Below are 21,823 nucleotides of genomic sequence, written 5' to 3' on the forward strand. Positions count from 1 at the left end.
CAAGTTTTTTATGCATGAGCAGAGGGCAGCTAGCTATAACTATAAGCATACTAATTGGATACTAATATTGTTACAGCTTTCAGTTTTTTTTGTGGCATGTCTTCTAACTATGACTGAAAGTGAACAGCGCATGCCTTTATTTAGAACACATCTTGTATAATTACCATCCTGAAACACAATACTATGAAAAGATCGGCAGGCGGCTAAGTACTTGCACCCTAAAATAGAGAGTACAACACTATTTTTCCAACGAGATGGAGATGTTTAACTCTTGCCTGATCCCTTGTCACCACTTAGTATGCAGAATTCCATGGACCAAGGCTGCGTCCGAAATCGGAGACTCTCTTGAGTAGGTACTTATTTTGAATAAGTAATTACTTCATGACCACTAAAAAAAGTATGTTCAATATTGAATGAATGTATGTAATATGAATGTAATCCGGATGTACTACATTCGCCATGTTGCCCTTATCACGCGACCTACCAGTGTCTGTTGCGTCGCTTCACTGACATTCAAAAATCCTCTCCCGTGGCCTCATGGGATAGAAAAGTGTCCATCGTATGCACAATTCAGAATCGCACTGGAAGAAGTAGGTCAACTGGGTATTTCGAACACTACTTTTGTCACATACTGTTTTTCACATACTAGGGAGAAAAAATAGGGAAGTATGTGATTTCAGATGCAATCCGAATGTAGTAAGATCTCTAAGGGCCTTCTAAGGGGACCACGTCGGTATTGCTGGGAGTGAATCAATTATTATTATTAATAACTTAATATTTTAGCAAGTTTTTTTAGTGCAAAATAGAGCATGTTGCAATAGCAATGAGTAAGTTCATTAATCTGTTGTCTGGAAATTTTTTGCAGGTCTGTGATTCGCGTTGCGTTAAGGAATGAGAAAGTTCTGCAGCAGACCTCAAGCCTTTATAAACTTGACAAGCTGATGACCTTGGACAGTGTGATCTTGAAAATTTACCCTGAAGAGAAGATGGCTCTCCGTTCAACCATGAAAAGGCAAGGTGCAGCAGCTGTCAACGTGGAGCTGTGAATAGAAGCAAAAGGACACTTGCAAAGTTGTGATTAGAGGAAAACTGATTTGAATGCAAAATAAACATAAACATAACTAAAATCTTAATTGCTGTTCCACAGTCTATCATTTTTTCACAGACAGGTCTTAGACTAAGCCAGGACTAGGCCTTAGTTAAATTACGACATTAAAGTAGCTTAAAAAAACATTACTGGTGTGCATCTTGAGACAAAACAATGGCACTGACATATTTGAAGATATGTCAGTGCATGTAGCTTTCAGTTAACACGGCTCAAACATGCATTTTAGTCTGGGACTAGGCTTAAGACTTGTCTGTGAAACTGGGCATTAAATTGTCATTTAAAGACGAGTCATCAAAGCTAAAGCCAAGTCAGTCTTTCACAGTGTAACAAGTAGTCTTTCACAGTAGCTGAGAAGGCAAGAGCTTGAGTGCCAAGAAACGTCCTCATACCCAGAATCTGCCTGCAGCACAAATTGGAATGTGGGATTCACCTTGTCACCCTCTGTTTCGATCAAACTCTAAGACTAGATCTGTGAGGTTTTCTGATATCTGTCTTTTGTCTCCATCTGTGTGTACGCAGGTGCTTAGTCAAACAAAACATCCACAACCACCTGCACTTTAATGTTAAATATGACCCACACCAAAGGTTCATGTGGAAATTAAATACAACCGTTCAGCAGGACCTGGCTGCCCAGTGGGCTGGGGGAGGCAAAGTCTCTTTAATCTTATTTGCAACCATATGGTTCATTTGTAAAACATAAAGGATTTCATTTACATATAAACAACACAGAATGCATGCAAAGGCATGTATTTACCTGCATAAGGTGAGTTTTTCCCCTATTATTCTGGTGTCTGGTAATAACTAGGCTTTATATTCGCTTCATGTTTACATTTTTTTTATAATATAATTGTATATTTTAAATATTATCCGTTCTATGCATCTAAGGTGACAAACTCAAAAAGTATACAGAGTTTAACATTTAGCTGATATACCATAAACATTATGTTCAGCCACCTTTATTTTAGAACTATGCTTAATCTGTAACATAATCTCTGATAATCATTTTAATAATAATTAAAAAATGCTAAAGTCTGTAATCTGCCACAAAAAATATGAAAATTATAAAAGGAGAATTATCTATTATCTTTTCTCAAATTTTTTCTTACATGTTTTAGTACTGACTGCTTAATCAGTTTCAATCATTCAAACCAATTGCCCAAGTCACTATAACAAATAATAATATTAATAATTATATATCAGCCAAATAATAAGCACTTTCTGAGCGACAGCTTAAGTTAGAATAAATGCACAGCCTTGTTGCCAATTTTGACATAGCCTATCGTTTTTTTACATTTTTATTTTATTTTATATATTTTACATTTAATAAAGTGTTTACTTGTTTTATAAGTCCTATAGAAAATACACGAAAAATACAATCTTATGTCAGATTTACATAATAGTCTATAATTCACAGAATTGAACATTTTTCTGATGACCCAATTTTGTAACACTATTCGTGGAAAGTGACTTCAACCTTTAACAGTTCAAGTGTAACATACTGGGTTTGGTTGCTTAGTAACTTCAGAAAACCGGTCAGGTGTTTCGCGCGTAAATCCCCCCGTAAACTTTAGCTCCGCCCCCACACACTTCCTCTATTTGACAGCATATATGTGTTTATTACAGACATTTCTCATTCATATCGCACGCATGGACATAGTACAACCTTTGACGTTTTTTTAAAATGACTGCTTTGGTTTGAGGTATGTATCAGCATGTGAATGTGTCTTTGTGTGGGGTTTAAATGTGACGGATATGCAGTGTAGAGAACTGGTGCAGACTGGTTGATTCTGCTGCTGTGCGCGCGGCACTGAATGTACCATAATAATGAGATGAGCGGGGACCCTTACATGTTCATTAAGCCCTCTCGGGTAAATGATTAGTAAATTGTCCTTTTGTACCGATACTTTTTCCGCTTTAACACAACAGTCTCATCAGACCTCCAATGGTTTCCTGCCTGAGCGGCGTTAATCTGCACAGAACCACGAAGACGTGACAGGACACCGGATTGCGTTCATAGGGAATATTTCCAGCCTGTCCCTGTAAATCGCGTTCTGCTCGCAATTTACGTGTCATTGGAAAATAAAGCCATTGTCGTTTACATATCGTGACCCGGTATAGAAACACAATGGCGTGACGTCTCCCATGCGAACGGACAGTCACCATTACTGCAAGGACAAGTGGATGAAATGTTTCAGATTCTCAGGAATTAAAGTGGTGATGGATGACGTTTGATGACGTTTATATGAGACAGTAAGTATAAACGTTATGTTAAGCATACATTTCTGAAATATTACAATTAGTCGAGTATCTTGTCTTAAGGTTGTGTTAGTGAAGGTTGTCAGAGTAGTTCATAGCACACAAAGCAAGATGTTTTGGACACTTTTGGATGAGACTCAACAAATTGTACAGTTGCTCAGGCTAATATTACATTAAATGGATTTTAGGTCTCTTATAAGAAGTTACCATGCACAAACTGTACATAATACACATTACATAATTTGTTTTATTATATTGTACACTTATTTTTGGCAAATGACAAAAGGTTATCCAGCAGGACTACAGTGTGCTTGACACAGCAAATGTTGTCAAGTCAGTTAAAAAAAAAAAAAGTGTGAATTTAGCCTGTTTAGATTTACTAGTTTCTTTTGATGTCTTTTTGAGACATATTTGTTGATATCAAATTGCCATATTTATGAGCAGAAGATATTCATAATTTTTGAATGAACTTGATTCTATTCTAGATTAACTGATTTTGATTTCTTACACTTGACTTGGCAGATGTGAACATAGTCAATTTAAGTTTCAGCCTTTCATCCTTTTTTTTCTACACATATGCATACACTATGTTTGCTTCTATTTAATTACCACATAAGCCTTTTTGGTGTGGGTCATATTTAGCATTAAATACATAAGCTACACTATTGCACAACACTTTATTTTAACTCACTGAACTACAGCAACCTATACGTGTGTTTGTGTGTGTATATATATATATATAGGTCATAAATGGTTACTCCAACACTGAAATTTGCAGGATAACGTGAAAAGACATGATTGGTTAGTAGCATTGTCATTTAAAAAAAGCAAATGAAAATATCAGCGGCAGCCATGACCTAGTTACGGGGTAAAAGCTCAGACGAAGGTTAAATAAGGCTAGCCGTTATGGTAATTGTGTTTTTTGTGGTTTAGGGTTATGTTACCAAGGTGAGGCTAAAAACTGAGGCTTCTTATCACCATAGACTGGTAAAAATTAGTGAAAGCCCTCAATTAGTTATGCATTTCTGATTTATTAGACTAAATCTATTGGCTCATCCAAAGTGATCCATACTGATTGAATAGCATAATAAAGAGTAATGTTATATTTTCAAGGAATGTTCTGAAATAAGGAATTATTTTACTATTTTCAAATAAGTAAATTAATTGTTATTTTGGCGTGTTTTGTTTTAGAAAATTAATTAATTCATTCATTTTCAGATGAAAGCATTTGTTTACCTCAAATTGTCTTAAAAATGAAGTGAGTAATTTCTGTGCTGAATGAAATGGCAAATCGTTCCAAACAGGTTTACTAAACACTCCAACATATCATTGTTTGGACAAACAGGTTGTCTCATCCTGAACTCAGAATATTGGTTAATATAATCAATCACAGCTGTTTTGTAGGTGCCACAGAACCTTTAGCCTTATGCTTTTGGGAAGTCAACTTATAATAATTAATTTCTATTTAATTGTTGTGGTTAAGGTTAGAGTATGTAAAGTTCACTGGTGTGTTGAGCATGTTGAATGATGAGAGTAGTTAAGGAAATTGACAATTACTTGTTGGATCTGTACCAGTGATAAGGATATATTACATTTCCTGTCTGAATGCAAGTATAGTGATGGCTACAATAGTCTGATATATAATCATAATAGTCTTATATATAATATATTACTGCATTTCTGCTGTGGAGCAGAAAAGGCCTATTGTAGACTCTTCAAAAAATAGGGTTAGTGTGCGTAACCTTCCAGCTGTAGATCTTGGGAACTGGTGTATAGCAACTTAATTTGGGTATGCAGTGGGAAAAGCAATTCTCAGATGTTCTCTGAAGTCTTGTTGAGCCCTACTTTGCCAGTCTTTGAGCATTAAATTTATTAGGTGACTCAATATTTTTCACAGTCTCGCTGGTGGCTGTGCTCTTAATTTCTACTTTATTTGATATACTTATAAGGATTGACTCTACAGATGTTCACACTTGTAAAATGACAAATCTGCCAAAATAGATCAACATGTTGGAATATCCAGCCAGAATTTGGGTTTTTTATTCGAATGTACTCTACAGTATCTCTATGCTGTCATGTAATATGCATCAGTACATAATTATGTTGTGCCTTTTGAGAAATCATGAGTGTTTTTGTTAACCCAAGGCAACGCACGAAATAAAGTAATAATTGTTGTTTACGGCAATCTGACTACTAAATTAGAGACTAATTAGAGGAAAATACATGGTGAGTTCTGCATTTACAGCTAACTGAAGCTTTGACTGGATTGCACCCCTTTAAAGATGTTCATCTGTGATACACTGAATTTGCATGTTAATCGACTGAAATACAAACTAAAATGTATTTTAAACTTAAACAGTTTTCTTATCCTTCTTAAATTCTTATATATTCCTTACAGTTGACATGTTGACATCAAAGCCTGTGTAAGGCTTGAACGAAAGATCTGTAGGACAGGCAAAGCCCAAGAACAAAGTGCTTGTGACTTGAATAGTTGGTGTGATGAATGGAAGGAATGTGATTGTCTTGTGAAGCAAGTCTAGACTTTGTTTTATTAGTAGACCATAGAGGCTGTAAATTAAGTGCTTAAGGCCTCATGGTAGAAAAATTAAAAGTTTTAAGTAATACTACATGTAATCTGATAACACTGTTTCAATGAGAATAACTCAATCATCCAGCAATGAATTCATCTTACTTAAAACATCGACATTTATAATTTATATAAATAACAGCTTGATTAGCCAAGTGAAATACAAGTTAATTAATCATTATGACATTCAGCCAATTGTTTTTTGACAGTGAGAAGGTCATTTGGTTTTGCCGATTGGATGTTTATGGTTATGTCTTAGCAATGTGAAAGTCGAGCTCCACTCGTCAATATTACCCCTGCAAAATGCATGTATGTTAGAGCAGTCTTGCAACTTGATATCAAAGACAATATTGTCTTTGGCAAGACTCACCACTGCAGTACTATTGTCTTCATGCAGTACATTATGCACCCACTAAGGCTGATAATCTAATAAGGATGTCTAATGCTGTGCTTTAGTGCCTCAGCACTGATCAAGCCTTGTGCAGAGGAAAGTGATACAGGGCAGAGACAGGGTGTCTCCCCAAGCGATGGGACCATTTGTTATCTTTAGTGGTGTATTAGGCCACTCCTTATATTTGTACATTGATTTAATGGAATTTGAGAATGAGACTTATGTTTTGTCAAGCCTGTATTTCACATAGAAATGAGTGTAACCTTGAGACACTTGATTTGTTTATTCAAGTCATTATTGTCTTAAAATGTCAAATAATTTGTCCTCTTTGACAAAGCAAGAGTAGTTCAGTTTATAAAATATAATGTTGTGCGACTCCCCCAAAATTACATTTATTAATTAGTCTAATCCATAATATTTGAAAAAAAAAAAAAAAAGTTTACCTTGAAAAATGTTTTTAATGACTCTTTTAATATTATTTTTATAAATAAGGTGTAAATAAAATAAAAAGGTGTAAATAAAAAGTGTATACTTTTTAAATGTTTAATATGTGTATACTCCCATTCAAGGTATTCAAAGCCACATTCTAAGAGTTTATAAAATGCTGATTTCATGTGTTTTTAACTAGATTTTTTAAAGATTTGTCATTCATGGAAAGGATTTGTCATTTTCATGGACACTCTTATTTGTCATTGATAATACTATTTAATAAATACTTGTTTTTATGTTTTCATGTAGGAATGTTTACCCTCACAGAAGTTGCCTCTCTAAATGACATCCAGCCAACTTATCGGATACTGAAACCATGGTGGGACGTCTTTATGGATTACCTGGGTGTGGTCATGCTTATGCTGGCCATATTTGCCGGGACCATGCAGTTAACCAAAGATCAGGTGGTTTGTCTTCCTGTTCTGGAATCGCTGGAGGACCGAACCCCTGTGCCCACGGAAAGGACACCAGAGAAAGCTCTTGGCTCAGGGACAGGAGGAGGCCATATGACATTAGCAGCTGCACCTATCGCAAGCAAAGAACAAACCGACAGTGTTGTCCAACACTTCCCACAGTCGTCTGCTGTCAGGCAACCTCAGCCTACGGGTTTACGAACAAATCTGGATTTTCAGCAGTATGTCTTTGTTAATCAGATGTGCTACCATGTTGCCCTCCCATGGTATTCAAAGTACTTTCCATATCTAGCTCTCATTCACACTATTGTTCTTATGGTAAGCAGTAACTTTTGGTTCAAGTATCCAAAGACCAGTTCCAAAATTGAGCATTTTGTGTCTATTTTGGGGAAGTGTTTTGAGTCCCCTTGGACAACCAAGGCATTGTCTGAGACGGCCTGTGAAGACTCAGAAGAGAATAAGCAGAGATTGACGGGAGCCTCCACATTACCAAAGCATTTTTCAACCAGCAGTGAAGAGGGAAGTCCAAATCAGTCCACACCCATGCTTGTAAAATCTAGTATTAAGTTTTCTGCAGAGAAGCCAGTCATCGAAGTTCCAAGCATGACTATACTTGATAAGAAAGATGGAGAGCAAGCTAAAGCACTTTTTGAGAAAGTGAGGAAATTCCGCACACATGTCGAAGATAGTGACTTGATCTACAAACTTTATGTTGCTCAGACTATAATTAAAACTGTCAAATTCATTCTGATTCTGTGTTACACCATGACCTTTGTCACCTCCATTAAATTCGACCATGATTGTGAGCCAGACATTAAGCATTTAACTGGATACTCCAAATTTAAGTGCACCCACAACATGGCTTTCATGTTGAAAAAGCTTCTCGTTAGCTACATTGTCCTCATTTTTGTTTATGGCTTGGTTTGCATTTACACTCTTTTTTGGCTGTTTAGACGGCCTCTTAAGGAGTATTCCTTTGAAAAAGTTAGAGAAGAAAGCAGTTTTAGTGACATCCCAGATGTGAAGAATGACTTTGCTTTCCTCCTTCACATGGTGGACCAGTATGACCAGTTGTACTCAAAACGTTTTGGTGTCTTTCTCTCAGAGGTAAGTGAGAACAAACTGCGGGAAATAAGCTTAAACCACGAGTGGACATTTGAGAAACTACGGCAACACGTGACTCGTAATGCACAGGATAAGCTTGAGCTGCACCTTTTCATGCTCTCAGGTGTTCCTGATGTTGTCTTTGACCTGACTGATTTAGAGGTCCTGAAACTAGAACTCATCCCAGAGGCACGTATCACAGCAAAAATTTCCCAGATGATCAATCTCCATGAGTTGCACTTTTACCACTGCCCCGCCAAAGTTGAACAGACTGCATTCAGTTTCCTCCGCGATCACCTCCGGTGCCTTCACGTCAAGTTTACGGATGTAGCAGAAATTCCCACTTGGGTTTACATGCTGAAGAACCTGAGAGAGCTCTACTTGGTGGGAAACTTGAACTCCGAGAATAACAAAATGATAGGATTAGAGTCCCTCAGGGACTTGAGGCATCTAAAGATCCTACATCTGAAGAGCAACCTTACCAAGATCCCAACTAACATTACGGACTTATCACCCCACCTGATCAAACTTGTGGTTCACAACGATGGTACTAAACTCTTGGTGTTAAATAGCTTGAAAAAGATGATGAATCTTGCTGAGCTCGAGCTGCACAATTGTGAGCTGGAGAGGATACCGCATGCAATTTTTAGTTTGACCAACCTGCAGGAGTTGGACTTGAAATCGAACAATATCCGTACCATTGAAGAGGTCATCAGCTTCCAGCACCTCAAAAGGCTTAACTGCCTCAAACTGTGGCACAATAAAATAATTTCCATTCCATTGTCCATAAGTCACGTAAAAAACCTAGAGTTCCTCTATCTGTCACATAACAAACTTGAGACCTTGCCTACCACTCTATTCAATCTTCTCAAACTGAGATACCTGGATGTTAGTAACAACTCCATTGTAGTGATTCCTCCAGAGGTGGGGTTTCTCCAAAATCTACAGCACTTTGCCATCACAGGAAACAAGGTGGAAGTGGTGCCCAAGCAGCTGTTCAAATGCACAAAGTTGCGTAACCTATCCCTTGGACACAACTGCATCACGTCGCTACCAGAGAAAATCGGACAGTTGTTGCAGCTGACTCATCTTGAGCTGAAGGGGAACTGCCTGGATCGCCTACCCGCACAGCTTGGCCAGTGCCGACTCTTGCGCAGAAATGGTCTCATTGTGGAGGACCACCTTTTTGATTCACTGCCCCTAGAGGTCAAAGAGAGCATAAGTCAGGAAATCACTGCTACTTTTGCTAATGGGGTGTGATTGTGAATCGGGAAGAAATGTTTAGACCTAAAACCCAGTCGTGGTTTTTTAAGTGGAACAGAATTAGAGAGCTCAAGAGGCAATGTTTCAATACTTCTGTTTATTTTTTTAAGGCTGCTTCTTCTTTCTTTCTTTTTTCTTTTTTTAATTGAAATAAATTTTATCCAGGACTGCTGGCATGAATGGATGTTCCAGGTGTAAAGAATGAGTCCAGTATCAAAGCTTATGTTAACATTTATTATCATTTTCTGCACAGGTTAAAACAAATTGCCAGTAAGCCAATATAAAACTTTTTGGACATGAACTATGCATAGTGCATAGAATTCTTAAGAATTATTCAAATCTTTGAGATTATTATGCCTGTTTGCATGGGTTTTTGTTCTTCTTCTTTATTAGGGGCCAAGCACTGAAAGTGCGTAGGCACCTCTTGAAATCATTGGCGTTCTTCTTATTCTTCTTTTGTTTCTTCTTCTTTCGTATTGAAGTCCATGGCAGCCCATAGAACTGCTTGCGGGAAAGTTATGAAATTTGGCACACTGTGGACAGTCGGAACAGACACCATAGCAAATTTGGAGTCTCTAACTCAATCCCTGTAGTGCCACCAACTGTCCAAAGTTGCACTCATGTTTATGCTAATAACTTTTGAACCTTAATGGCTAGAAACAAAATTATTTCCCCCTCTGATTCCTTGGCTGAATCCGATTCAATTGCACCCTATGACGTCATTTTCCGTCACTTAAATCTTTCCGCCATTTTGAATTTTTTTAAAAACATACTTTTTCGAACTTGTCTTAGATGGTTTCTCCGATTTTCCGAAAATGTATTTAAATCATCTTTAGACCATGGCGACAAAAAATTATGAAATTCAAGTTGATTCGTCAAACCGTTCTCGAATACCGCGCAAACAAATTTTATGTAGCGCTTGCAAAAACAGACTTAAGGCTGTATCTCCGCAATTTTTTATCGCATTCAGACCAAACTTGGCACAAGTCATCACAAGAATGACTTGGCTACATGCTGTGTTTCGGCACAGCGCCACCTACTGGTCCGGGGATACGAAAAATGGCTGTTTTTGCTTATAACTTCTGAAAGATTTGTCCAAAAATCATAAAAGTCTCGTTAGATTCAGGGCGTCATGCCGAGTCGACTGATATCCAATTTTCCCATATCGACCATTTTAGGTGTTGGCCATTTTGAATTTCGTACCACAATGCTGTATTTTATGAATGCATGAACGTATCGTTACGAAACTCCGTTTGGGTCATCAATACGATGCCCTGAAGGAGCCTGAGAAGTTTTGAACCAACGCCACCTAGTGGCAAAAAATATGTTTCAAATGCTTATAACTCTGGGTGTGCTTGACTTATTTTCATGGTACTCATCTCATTAGGTTCCTGAATCCTTTCCGAGTTCAACAATACCAAACATGCTAGGTTTGGCGTCAATGTTTATGTAACGTTGTGATTGAGCGCTTAAAAAACATTTGCCAATATCTTCGAAACCGTTTGACTAATCGAGACGAAACCACTGTAGGAAGTTCAGGAAAATAGGTCGTTGGCTATACGCTAATGCCCAAATGACAAAATATCAATAGTAAGTGGAAAGAAAATACAAACAAAATCAGATGTGGGTCGTTTTTTATGTATTTATACATATAAATATCTATAACTCCAAAACGAAATGAGTATATTTTCACCAAATTTGACACACATGTATGGGCTCACTCTGAAGACACATGAAAAAAAATTGTGGGATTGTGCCTCTTGTTGGCGCTATTATAGAACAAAACAAGGAAATTGCCATTAATTACAATATAATTTCATGATATTAAATGCTACACTTTACGAATACATTGTGAAACACGGTATGTTTCTTCGGCACCATGCTGAAGGTACTCAAAAAGTTTTGGGGCAGCGCCACCTTGTGGTAAAAAGTTATAACAAAATTTCAAAAAATTAACTTTTGAATAATTTTGCCTATTTTATTAGGCAAAATTTTGCCTAATCTATTAATTTCTTAATAGATTCCCTGGGTTATGCCAAAAGCATAGATACCAATTTTGGCATAGTAAGCCAAACTTCCTGTCCGCCATCTTTATTTTCTTTTAAAACATACTTTTTCAAACTTCTCCTAGACCGTTTGTCCGATTTTCGCCAAAATCGAATCGTATCATCTCCAGACCGGGCCAGCAAAACAATATGGATTTCGTGTCGATAGACAAATTCGTTTTTGTATACCGCAGCAGCAAAGTTGAGGTATGATGCCAAAATTACTATTCAGGCTTTATCTTTGCAATGCCTTGACATTATGACACCAAACTTTTTATGTGTCATTTTCACCTCACTCTGACCAGACCACATCACGTAACTGCGTTTTTACGTAACTGCACTTTCGGCCTATTGGCCGAAAGTGATAAACCGTTAAATCATATTTTTAATTACTGTATATATGATTATTCAGCTATTTTGCCTAAAATCATCTTTAAATGTTTAAATTGCTCATTGTTGCAGTTGGTCTGACACTCCCTGCCATGTTGGCATGTCTTATCGTCTTCTTGTGCTTGGCCCCGATAATTGCTGCTTGCAGCTATATTTATTATTATTTTTATTATTTGCCCATGTTACAGTGTAGATATAATTCAGATCTTTTTTTTCTGTTACTTTCCATTAGCATTTATGTTAATTGTTTTCACCTGCTGTTTTACACACAGTCTGCATCACATGCATTGTGCATTGTGGTGCCATTAACGATTGTATACATTGTTTGGAAGAACCCAGAACAACTGACATTTATTACAAAGTTAATCACAACTACTGTATTTGAGTATAAGTGGTAAAAGAGTCTACCTGGAATTCCTCAAAAATAAATTCTTATTTGAGTTTAGTGAAAAGTGCACTAAAGTAATTTAAAATGAGGACTGAATGTTTGTGTTGATACAAAATTATCATATCCATCTAGCTCGATCAAACTGTATATTTTATACTTTCGTTACAGTCTGTTCCATCTTTCTCTAATGAGTTTGTGTCCACCTATTCAATTACTATAAACAAACTATTTTGAACTGTAATAACAGTGTTCAGCATTGAAAATGTATCGATGCTTTTGCAGCAACATGTAATTTGGATTTGATGATGTACAAACTAATGGTAATAATGTGCATTGCAATGCAAGTCTTGGCAACAAAATAGTCTTGTCCTGCTAACATCATCTTTTTATGTGGCTTAGAGAAGTAATGCATAAGTTACAGTGACCTCATTTGACTTGTGCATGTTTTGTATATAACACTATATTATGATGGGACAGACCTGTAATGTGTACACTGCATGGTCCTTGCTGCTCAAAAACTCCCAAAAGACATATAGTTGTAAACATGCCCTGATATATATTCTAAAATCATATCTTAGTCAGTAAATGTGTACAACTACCATCTGCTTAACTGTTAGCCCTTACTGGCTAGTAAAAGTAACGGAAATGCTTGCATTGTGTGAATCAGTGTTTTAAGTTACCTTGCAATTGACATTCTCTGTGCTGTGAATGCCCATGCATTCAGCTTTTGAGGTAAATGCACAAAAAGGTGACTTGTCAGATGTTAGTTACCGATATTCACTCCAGTGATTGGATTTCCTATCCTGAACCTTCGTTGATTTGTTAAAGTTTTCTTGATTGAAATGATTGAAACATGGTCAAGATATAAAGGGATAGTTCAATCAAAAATAAATATGGTCATCATTTACTCACCTTAATGTCCTTCCAGACAACCTATATGACTATTTATTTTGTGGAACATAAAAAGTAGTTGAAAGTTGTTTGGACCCTTTGAGTTGTTTCGACATGAGGGTAAATGATGACAGAATTTTATTTTTTGGGTAAACTATAGTTAAGTTTAAGATAACAAGCTATTATAACTAAAATGGTTTCACTGTTGCACCCAAATATTCCTTAACCATTTTCTATTTTTAAGCCATTGATTTGTGAAGAGGAGGTGCAACTATGTGCTCAATCTGTGGAAACAAAATTTATTGACGTACAAAATGTTGACAGCAGAGTAAGTGGTGTTTGCTTCAAGCCATTCAGCTGCTAATGAAATATTTCAATTGATTTTAACATGAATTGAATAATTTGGAATAAAGTGCATTGTGTTTTCCTTATTTTAAAACCAAACCAAACCAAAAGGAGTTCAAAAGGACACAAACTTCACATTTTTATTTTTTGTCCTATTCACATTTCAAAGAAGACTTGTCCAGTTTTGTGGAATTATTCTTCCCACACTGTGTTATATTTGTCCCTCTGAAATGCTGCAGGGTCTGATCTGTAATTGGTATCTTTCTGACCCCTCAAGAATCTTCAGACTTGTTGATGTCTTGCCAGATGAGGCTTGAAAATCATTTTTGATACATGTGTGACTAACAATAATCATAACCACATGTGAATCTAAAGATGGGTTTCAATGTTTTGCGCGAGTTGAAATTAGATTACTTTGTAGGTTTTGTAAAATGTAACTATGTTGCACTGTTAAAATGGTTCTGTTTGATGTTTTGAATGAAAGATTGTTTTCATTTATGTAGAGATTTATGTATGTTCCATTTCTATAGCCTACAAAAAGTTTAACTTTGAAATACCTGATTTGTGTCCAAATAGGTACACTTATTGTTCATTCCAACTGAGTACTTATTTTCAGAATGCAGGCAATTTTGTTTTTATTTTTCAGAAGCTACTCTTCAGCCTTGAATGTAGCCTGATACTGCACCCCTTCATGGTTTAGCCTGTCTGTTTTTGATGGAAAGGAGAGTGAAGTTAGTCTGCTTTACTCCTAATCAGAGATGTTTTGTTTTATAGGACGTTCAATTTGCAACTTGCAATTTTTAATATAATAAATATATTGAAAATAAATACATTGTGTCTGTGCTGTTTCAAACATTTAAATTTGAATTACAGCTTAAAGAAAGTATAACCCATATGTATACGAGGAGGTAAAGCCAAGACTCAAAGTTAAAGCTTTCTAATATATACAGGACCTCACTATCAAAACATACAGGAATGTTTTTTTCCAAATAAGCATAATTTGGGTTATTTAGGTTAGGTCACCTACAGGTTAAACAAATATATGGTCTTGGAAAATTCAACCGAATCCTTGCACAGTCGTTAAGCTCCCTCTAGAGGTGAATAACAATAACGTCTTTGTTACAAACATTGTTTTGTTGCTCTTTGCAAAAATAAACAATATTTGATAACAAGATGAATACTATTTTATATTATGATATATGAATTAATTCGTAACTATATTTATTCATGAATATATTTGTGTGAATAATCTAGAAAGCAGAGGCTAATAGCCTACCACAACAGGACGGAATTTGGTGGGCCTGATGTTCTCGAATTGGTTATGTACCTTATAACAGCAATTCTCACATTTAACTGTTTTGTTACTCTGTGATGGGTGTAAATTATTGTCCAGCTCCAGCGTCTAGCGAGGGGGAACTACATGTAAGCGCCAGATACGGTCTTGTCACGTGGTAACAGTAACCTTTCACCGCGCTGCTCAGGTGTGTAAACTGGAAACGTCCTGTATTTAATCATTTTTTATAGAGATTTCTATGGCAGTTTTACACTTATAAATTCTATTTTACCTTTATTATATTGCAAGTCTGTATCAATCCGTGCATTTAGAAGATTAAAATGGCATGTTTTATAAAACGTCTTAGTGAGACTAAAGCAGCAACGATTTGAATGAGGCAGTCTCAAATCTGTTTGTGAACGACAAGCGCCCTCTAGAGGAAGACAACTTGAAATGGTTATGAAGTAGTTGTTGCCATGGCTCGAAGCTGCCTGACACTTTTGTTTAGTTTGTTTCCAGGGGGAAATGATTTCAGTGACACCTGCTTTAATTTAGCGCAGTAGGACTGATTGACCCTCGTTTATGTGGTAAGTGTGCATTTGAAAATAACTTTGCTTTCGTTAAAAATAAAATAATTATAAATAATTGAAACGAAAGGATTCGTACGTTTTAAATTGGGACCGGGCTCAGTATTTACGGCAACTTGCACATGTATTTAGAACTTGAACTAAGATATTTGTATTTAATTACTAAACGTGATGCCTTTGGTTTAAGTAGCCTATACTTACATGTTTGAGAAACTTTAGCAAAATAAGCCATTATTCAAAAAGTTTCAAATCGACTGTATGCCTGGAGTTAGCCAAGAAACACAATGTAACATTTCACACACACCACAAAACACATTCTGCTCAAATAGAAATAATGGTGCAAAATGCATTGGCCAGTTTCAATTGATCTGACAAGTAAATCTTTATCAGAGGACCCAAACACAAGGGCAAAATTCACACAAGGCCCATTCAAAATCTGAATCTTATGGAAGTTTACACTGCTCAATCATTATTTATGGCCCATTTACATTTTTTTTTTTTTAAATAACATTGAATTAAAAGCTTACATTTTGGAGGTAACACACTGCTTAGGCTAATTGACAGTAGCAGTCAGCTAATATGCTGTGTCTTCCTGCTGGTAATAATCTATATTTAAGGAGGGCAGTAATTATGACATTATGCAATCTGTTTTAAAGGACTTGAGATAAAGAAGATATGTTCCCGGCCTCAGCTGAAAATCCAGGTAATTACATAAATCTCTCACTCTTAAGTTGCTATAATGTTGTATACAGTTGTCTCGTATTTATTTTTTCTGAATGAGGTACATTCTCGAATAATCACTTTCACTTGTCAAATGTCCAGGGAAATGCTACAGTCAGACATTATTTGGATCGTTTGCATCCTCTGAGTCCTTTGAGACCAATAGCTCTGACAGGTAAGAACTGTCAGAAGATCTTCCTTGTGCTTTTCTTAGCAGGCAATAGAAATCGCTTTCCTATATAAACTGTTGAAGATCTTAAAAAAAAATCTTAAAAAATTATAAACAAAAAGGTTTGGAAAAACTAAATAAAATAAATAAATACAAAAAATTATATTGAAGTTGAAATTTTAAATTAAACATTTAAAATTTATATAGATATATAGTGAAAAAAAAACCCATATATATATATATATATGCATATTGTAATGTGCTACCATTTGTTTTGTCCTCAGATATGGTGCCTATGAGTCTTTTGAACAAAGGGCATTGAGCACTGAAGATGCAGATAGCGTTTTTGATCATTCTAATGGAGGGTACAGTGACTCCTGTTCATCCACCTGGAATGCAGACCTCTTGTCAAACTGGGAAAGGCCCTATGCCATGTCTTCCCAGAGGTCGAGGTCTCCATTCTCAGACAGCGACAGAGAGAGTCAATACTTCACTTCCAATCTCTCTGATTCCTCCAGCCTGTACTCTCCCTCACACTCTTGGCCTGCGCCGATTGGCTCACGGGGCAGAGACATGCACCCATACGTGCACAGAAATTACCGGGGAAGAGGTGCTGTTGTACCTGAGGCTGAAGGACAAGGTGTAAGGGTACGTCTGGTATCTAGTTTATCATTTGAACAAAATCAATGACATTTAGTGTTGAATTGGGTACTATACGGTTATCCGGACCACACGTGACCACAACCGCTCTTGGTTGGTCGTAACCCCAGTGACGGGTAGGTTTAGGGGCGGGGTTGGGGTCCGGATAACCATATAGTACCTTGAATTGTCTCTTCTCTTCTGCAGTGCTCAAGTCTGAACCCATCTATTTGCATAGAGAGATACCACTCAACATCAGCTGCTCTAGTGTTTCGAGGGACCAAGAGGAAGATGATGGAACCAGTGCCTCCTTGCAAGTTGGTTAAAAAAAAGAGGATTGTCAAAGCAGGTCCCAGCATCAGCAGCATTGTGGGTATGTGATGTGCTGCTTTGATAGACCAAACATGGTTTAAAAAATGGCAAAACAAAGTTTCCACTGCTAAATTGTTGCACGTTCTTTACTGTAATTTTCAAAAATGCTGCTCTGCATTGATGCTTATGATGCTTTACTTTGTTTACTTTTCTTAGGACCACACATTTCAGAGGTAAGAATCTACAATCAAAGGTGCATTATAGAATCAGTCCTGTGATACTACAGTTTTTATTTTCCACAGGACCGTTGCTTTTCTTCCAATAGCAAGGAAACAACTGGAGAGCATGGTATATAACACCTTTAATATTTTCATTGTTTATTATTTTGGGGAAAAAAAGTTGTATATAACACCATAATTGAATGCAAGCATGGGTTAATATTTGTGTGCAGACCTTGGCAAAAAAGTTCGAACCAGAGAGAAGCGCAGAAGACGACGAGAGAAGAATCATGAAAAATATGGAGATAAGCACAGGTGAACACTGACATTTCTAGTGAGGCATCACTTGTTTTTAAACCGCATCTACATTCATTGGTTGTATATTAATTAAATTATTTAAATATAAAAATATTTTAAAAAATATTTATTATTTAAGGTAGGAATTGAGGATTGCTGCTGTATTCCTTTTAGAGGCAGTGAAATGTTGAATTGTGACATCTGTAGAAAGGCTAAAGAATTTAAATTCACTTGCTTATACAAAATAGTTCAAATTGTACATTTACATTAGTAGTTGTACAAATACATTAAATGTCAAGGTAAATGCAAATTTATGTCAGCTTAGTGTTCACAATGTGTTTTTTTAGGTGGGCTTTTACATGTGCTTTTTGTAAATTCCACACGTTTGAAGACAAAGACATTGAGAAACACTTTGAAAGCACGTATCACAGAGAGACTCTTGACTATATAAGACGGCAAGCCAAATTTGATGACAAGGTCATACATTTTTTGCATGTAAGACTTTTAAAATGTTCTTTTTTTAATTGTTTGAGGTTTATTTGTATTATAGTTGTTGATGTACATTTACCCTGTTTTAATATTGCACAGGATTGCATGGTTCACAAATTTCATAAAACTGTCTCTACTCTACACAAACTAAAGTTTTCCTGTGGACGAAGCAAAGATGAGTGGGTGAAAATAATGGAAGGTATGATGTAACGTTATAAATACGCATAATATGAAATTAATAAATACATTGTATTATATTGTTAAATATATTGCAACGCATACAGGTATTTTCCCCCACTTAATGGAAATAGGCTTTATTAGCCTACACAACTACAAAGATGATTATTAACACTTTATTCAAACTTCATAATCTTACAGGGGTGACAGAAGATGATTACATGAGAAGGATGGAGGTGGTTTACTGTGTTGCATGTGACAGTCATATTCCTGTGGTTTTCAGCTCTGTACAGCAACATCTTCATTCACTCACTCACCTCAAGAGCAAAATGGTAAGGTATCTTTGTTCTGTCTCTTCTAAATTCCCGAACCTTAATGTTTATTCATATATATATATATATATATATATATATATATATATATATATATATATATATATATATATATATATATATATATATATATATATGCATATACCGTTGTATTCTCCTCTTGTGTTTTTGACCCACCCGAGCTACCGTTTGCGCACCAATCCTCTGCATGCTTTCATTTAGTTTCAAAATGGATGGTATCTAACGAAAAAAATAACATACACACACTCTTGGGCAAAAAACAACAACAACAACAACAACAACAACAACAACAAAAAAAAGCTTTTGATTGTCTTAACCACAAATTATTGTTCAGGAAATTAGCTAAATGTAACCAAATCCACTACTTGAAAAGCAATTACATCAAAGACAGAATAAAGTTTTTTGGCAGAATATGGGAAGTTGTGTGTGGAGTGATGAATCACAATGAAACACGAGTTGCATTATGATGTTCTAGAGCGATGTCTTCAAAAATCTGCTGAGAAATATTATAATAAATGCATCTCTACCACAGTAAAGCATGGAGGAAGAGGTGTCATTGTGTGGGGAGCCTTTTAAGCTGCTGGTATTGGTGAACTACTTCACTGTGAAAAGTCGTTTAATGCTCACATCAAGCAGTAAACTCAAAAAATCTCACATTAAACTCAAACAAACTGGGAGACTTTTTTTATAGTTTAGAAAATGGTAATAAAATATGACAATAACTCAAGAGTTATTTCTATTAGACTTTCTGTTAGACTGTCTCACAAATGAATTAGGTTGAATAGCTGTCAGCTGTTAAATGAAATACGCAATTAGATAATACCAATTTAGGTCAACCATTGCCAAGCAATGGTTAATTTTGTTCAGTCTGTGGTGTAAAAAGGTCACATTAACAATTAAAGAAAAAACACTTACACAAAACGTGGTCAGGTCAAAGTGTGAATCATTTTTGGTCCCACATTTTTAATTAATTTTACTGGTAGTCCACTGTATGAAGAATTTTTGGGTATAATATGTCACAGTTTACTTTATTTTGCTATCCTCACTTACATAAATGAACTATAGTGTCCTGCACTCACTAGTAAAAAAATATCAAAAGTTATATCTGGTGTCTGAATAATTTTTGGTTTGACTGTATATTTGTATATTTATATTATTATTTTAATATATTTATTTATTTATTTTAGAGCTGCACGATTCTGGTTAAATTGTGAATCACTTTTTTATTTGTTTAAAATAGAGATCACGATTCTGAACATACAACTAAACAAAATATAATTTACTAGAGGTTCTGACAAAATAGTAATTGCCGCAGTCTATTTTAAAAATATTTAAATTGAATGAATAATTAATTAAATCGATTGTTTAAAAAAATAGTTCAATGACTCACTCATAAACACTTCACCTGTTTAATTATTGGATGAATCAGATTTTTCTGTTTCTGCTCCATTCACGAGTAACATTGGTTTTGCTATGTTTCACAGAACTAAGATATGCTGTTGTTCTAGTGTTAGCTATAGTAACAGGACAGTTTTGAGTGTCATTGTTTGTCTTGAGCTGGTGTGCTATTGGTGGCTAACAACAAACATTTGCTTGTATACTGTTGTGCACTGTATGTTCTTTTTTTGTTCTCCTTGTTGTTTGTTCGTCGTCTTCGCATTGTTTTGCATATCATTTTGCTTCGCTTCAGTTATGATAAGGGACATCGACTCTTGTATTGCATTTTTGTGCATTTTGGGGCAGAGCAATGACATGAGGGGTGTGTTTGTTTGGGTTGTATATATTATAATAGCGTATATATCTTGTTTATCATGTTTTTCCCCCCTCAAAGGCTTACAAGGAGCAGTTAAAAAGAGACAGCGTGGTCACAGCCAAAGCCATAATAAATAATGATAATGTGAAAGTGCGCTATGAGAGGTACATGAAGGTAACAACATTTGTGGCATGTACAAAATAAGGTTTTAATTTTTTTAAAGAATATTTGAAGTTATTTCTCTTCTCTTCTAATTTGACAGGGAGAAGATCCATTTGCAACAGATGCCAAAGACACAAGTTCTGATTCTCAGGACCCCGAGAGATCTGATGAAGCAGGGGAAGACGAAGAGAACAGTGACTCATAAGAATGGATATAAGTAATGAATGGAGAAAAAGAGAAAATAGGGAAAGGCTCGTTCTACGGTAGTTTCTTGTTCTATAACTTCAAATGCTCAGATGAACTTGTAATGTAAGAGGCTTGAGATTAATTTTTCATCATTTTGATTTCATAATTCAGTCCATATTGATTCATGCTAATAAGTGTAGGCTAGTTTTTCCTCTTAGTGTAGGCATTTTCTTTCTATCTTTAAAAAAAAATACTCTTCACAGTGCAGTCTGAGATTAATTTTTACTGTCTCTGTAGTATATGTATTTTTGGAGTAAAAATATTTTGCCACTGTTCTGAATGCCATTAAACTTTACAGTATTATATTTGAATGCAGGTGTTAGATTCTGTTGCTTCCGATAATTTTTGGGATTGGAAATTTGCCTTTTCACTGTTTGTTCTGAGATTAGATCTGTTGACCATTAAATGTTCACTGTACACCAGATGTGATTGCTGTGAAAATATATTTAACAGCGCGGAGCATTACAACTGCTTAGAGCACTGGATGTCCCTCTACTGTAGGAAACAAACTAATGGCAGCTCTATAAGCAACTTTTTGGAGTGCGTTTTGGGGTCAATTATCACCTCAACTCTCTTTGTTTCAATGATGAAAACATCAGACAGTTTGGAATGAAATGTACAGGTAGGTGGAACACCAGCTAGGCATTGCTGCCGGGGTCAGCTGCAGGGTCATCAGCTAGGAACCACCATTCACCAAAGTTTAGCTCCTTTAATCCTGGAACGTCTCCTGGTGGCGGAGCAGTGACAGGGACGTCTCC

The 21,823-nt window shown here is 36.0% G+C and overlaps 1 protein-coding gene across 9 annotated transcripts; it reads left to right on the forward strand.

The window, feature by feature from the left end:
* The first annotated feature begins 2,685 nt into the window (after positions 1-2,685).
* On the forward strand, positions 2,686-21,488 carry lrrc8db (leucine rich repeat containing 8 VRAC subunit Db). 9 transcript variants are annotated; one of them, XM_081380744.1, is made up of 13 exons: positions 2,772-2,808; positions 15,452-15,530; positions 16,187-16,233; positions 16,353-16,425; positions 16,704-17,067; positions 17,266-17,431; positions 17,587-17,603; positions 17,673-17,718; positions 17,822-17,903; positions 18,233-18,573; positions 18,753-18,883; positions 20,736-20,821; positions 20,920-21,480. In XM_081380744.1, the coding sequence occupies exons 3-13, from the start codon at positions 16,206-16,208 to the stop codon at positions 21,038-21,040; spliced, it is 1,455 nt and encodes a 484-aa protein (XP_081236870.1). In that variant the 5' UTR covers positions 2,772-2,808; positions 15,452-15,530; positions 16,187-16,205; the 3' UTR covers positions 21,041-21,480. The 9 variants fall into 9 exon arrangements, with proteins under 9 accessions (XP_081236866.1, XP_081236867.1, XP_081236869.1 ...); XM_081380743.1 differs by lacking the exon at positions 15,452-15,530 and having other exon boundaries at positions 2,755-2,808; XM_081380746.1 differs by lacking the exons at positions 2,772-2,808; positions 17,587-17,603 and having other exon boundaries at positions 15,290-15,530; positions 17,266-17,435; positions 17,657-17,718; ... (2 more) ...; positions 20,736-20,831; positions 20,920-21,488.
* Positions 21,489-21,823: the final 335 nt, after the last annotated feature.

This window comes from Scardinius erythrophthalmus (genome assembly GCF_964197995.2).
Source record: "Scardinius erythrophthalmus genome assembly, chromosome: 12".
NCBI classification, from domain to species: domain Eukaryota; kingdom Metazoa; phylum Chordata; class Actinopteri; order Cypriniformes; family Leuciscidae; genus Scardinius; species Scardinius erythrophthalmus.

Excerpts from the sequence above, each read along its gene's own strand:
- lrrc8db (XM_081380740.1), top strand. The coding sequence starts at position 7,083 with ATGTTTACCCTCACAGAAGTTGCCTCTCTAAATGACATCCAGCCAACT.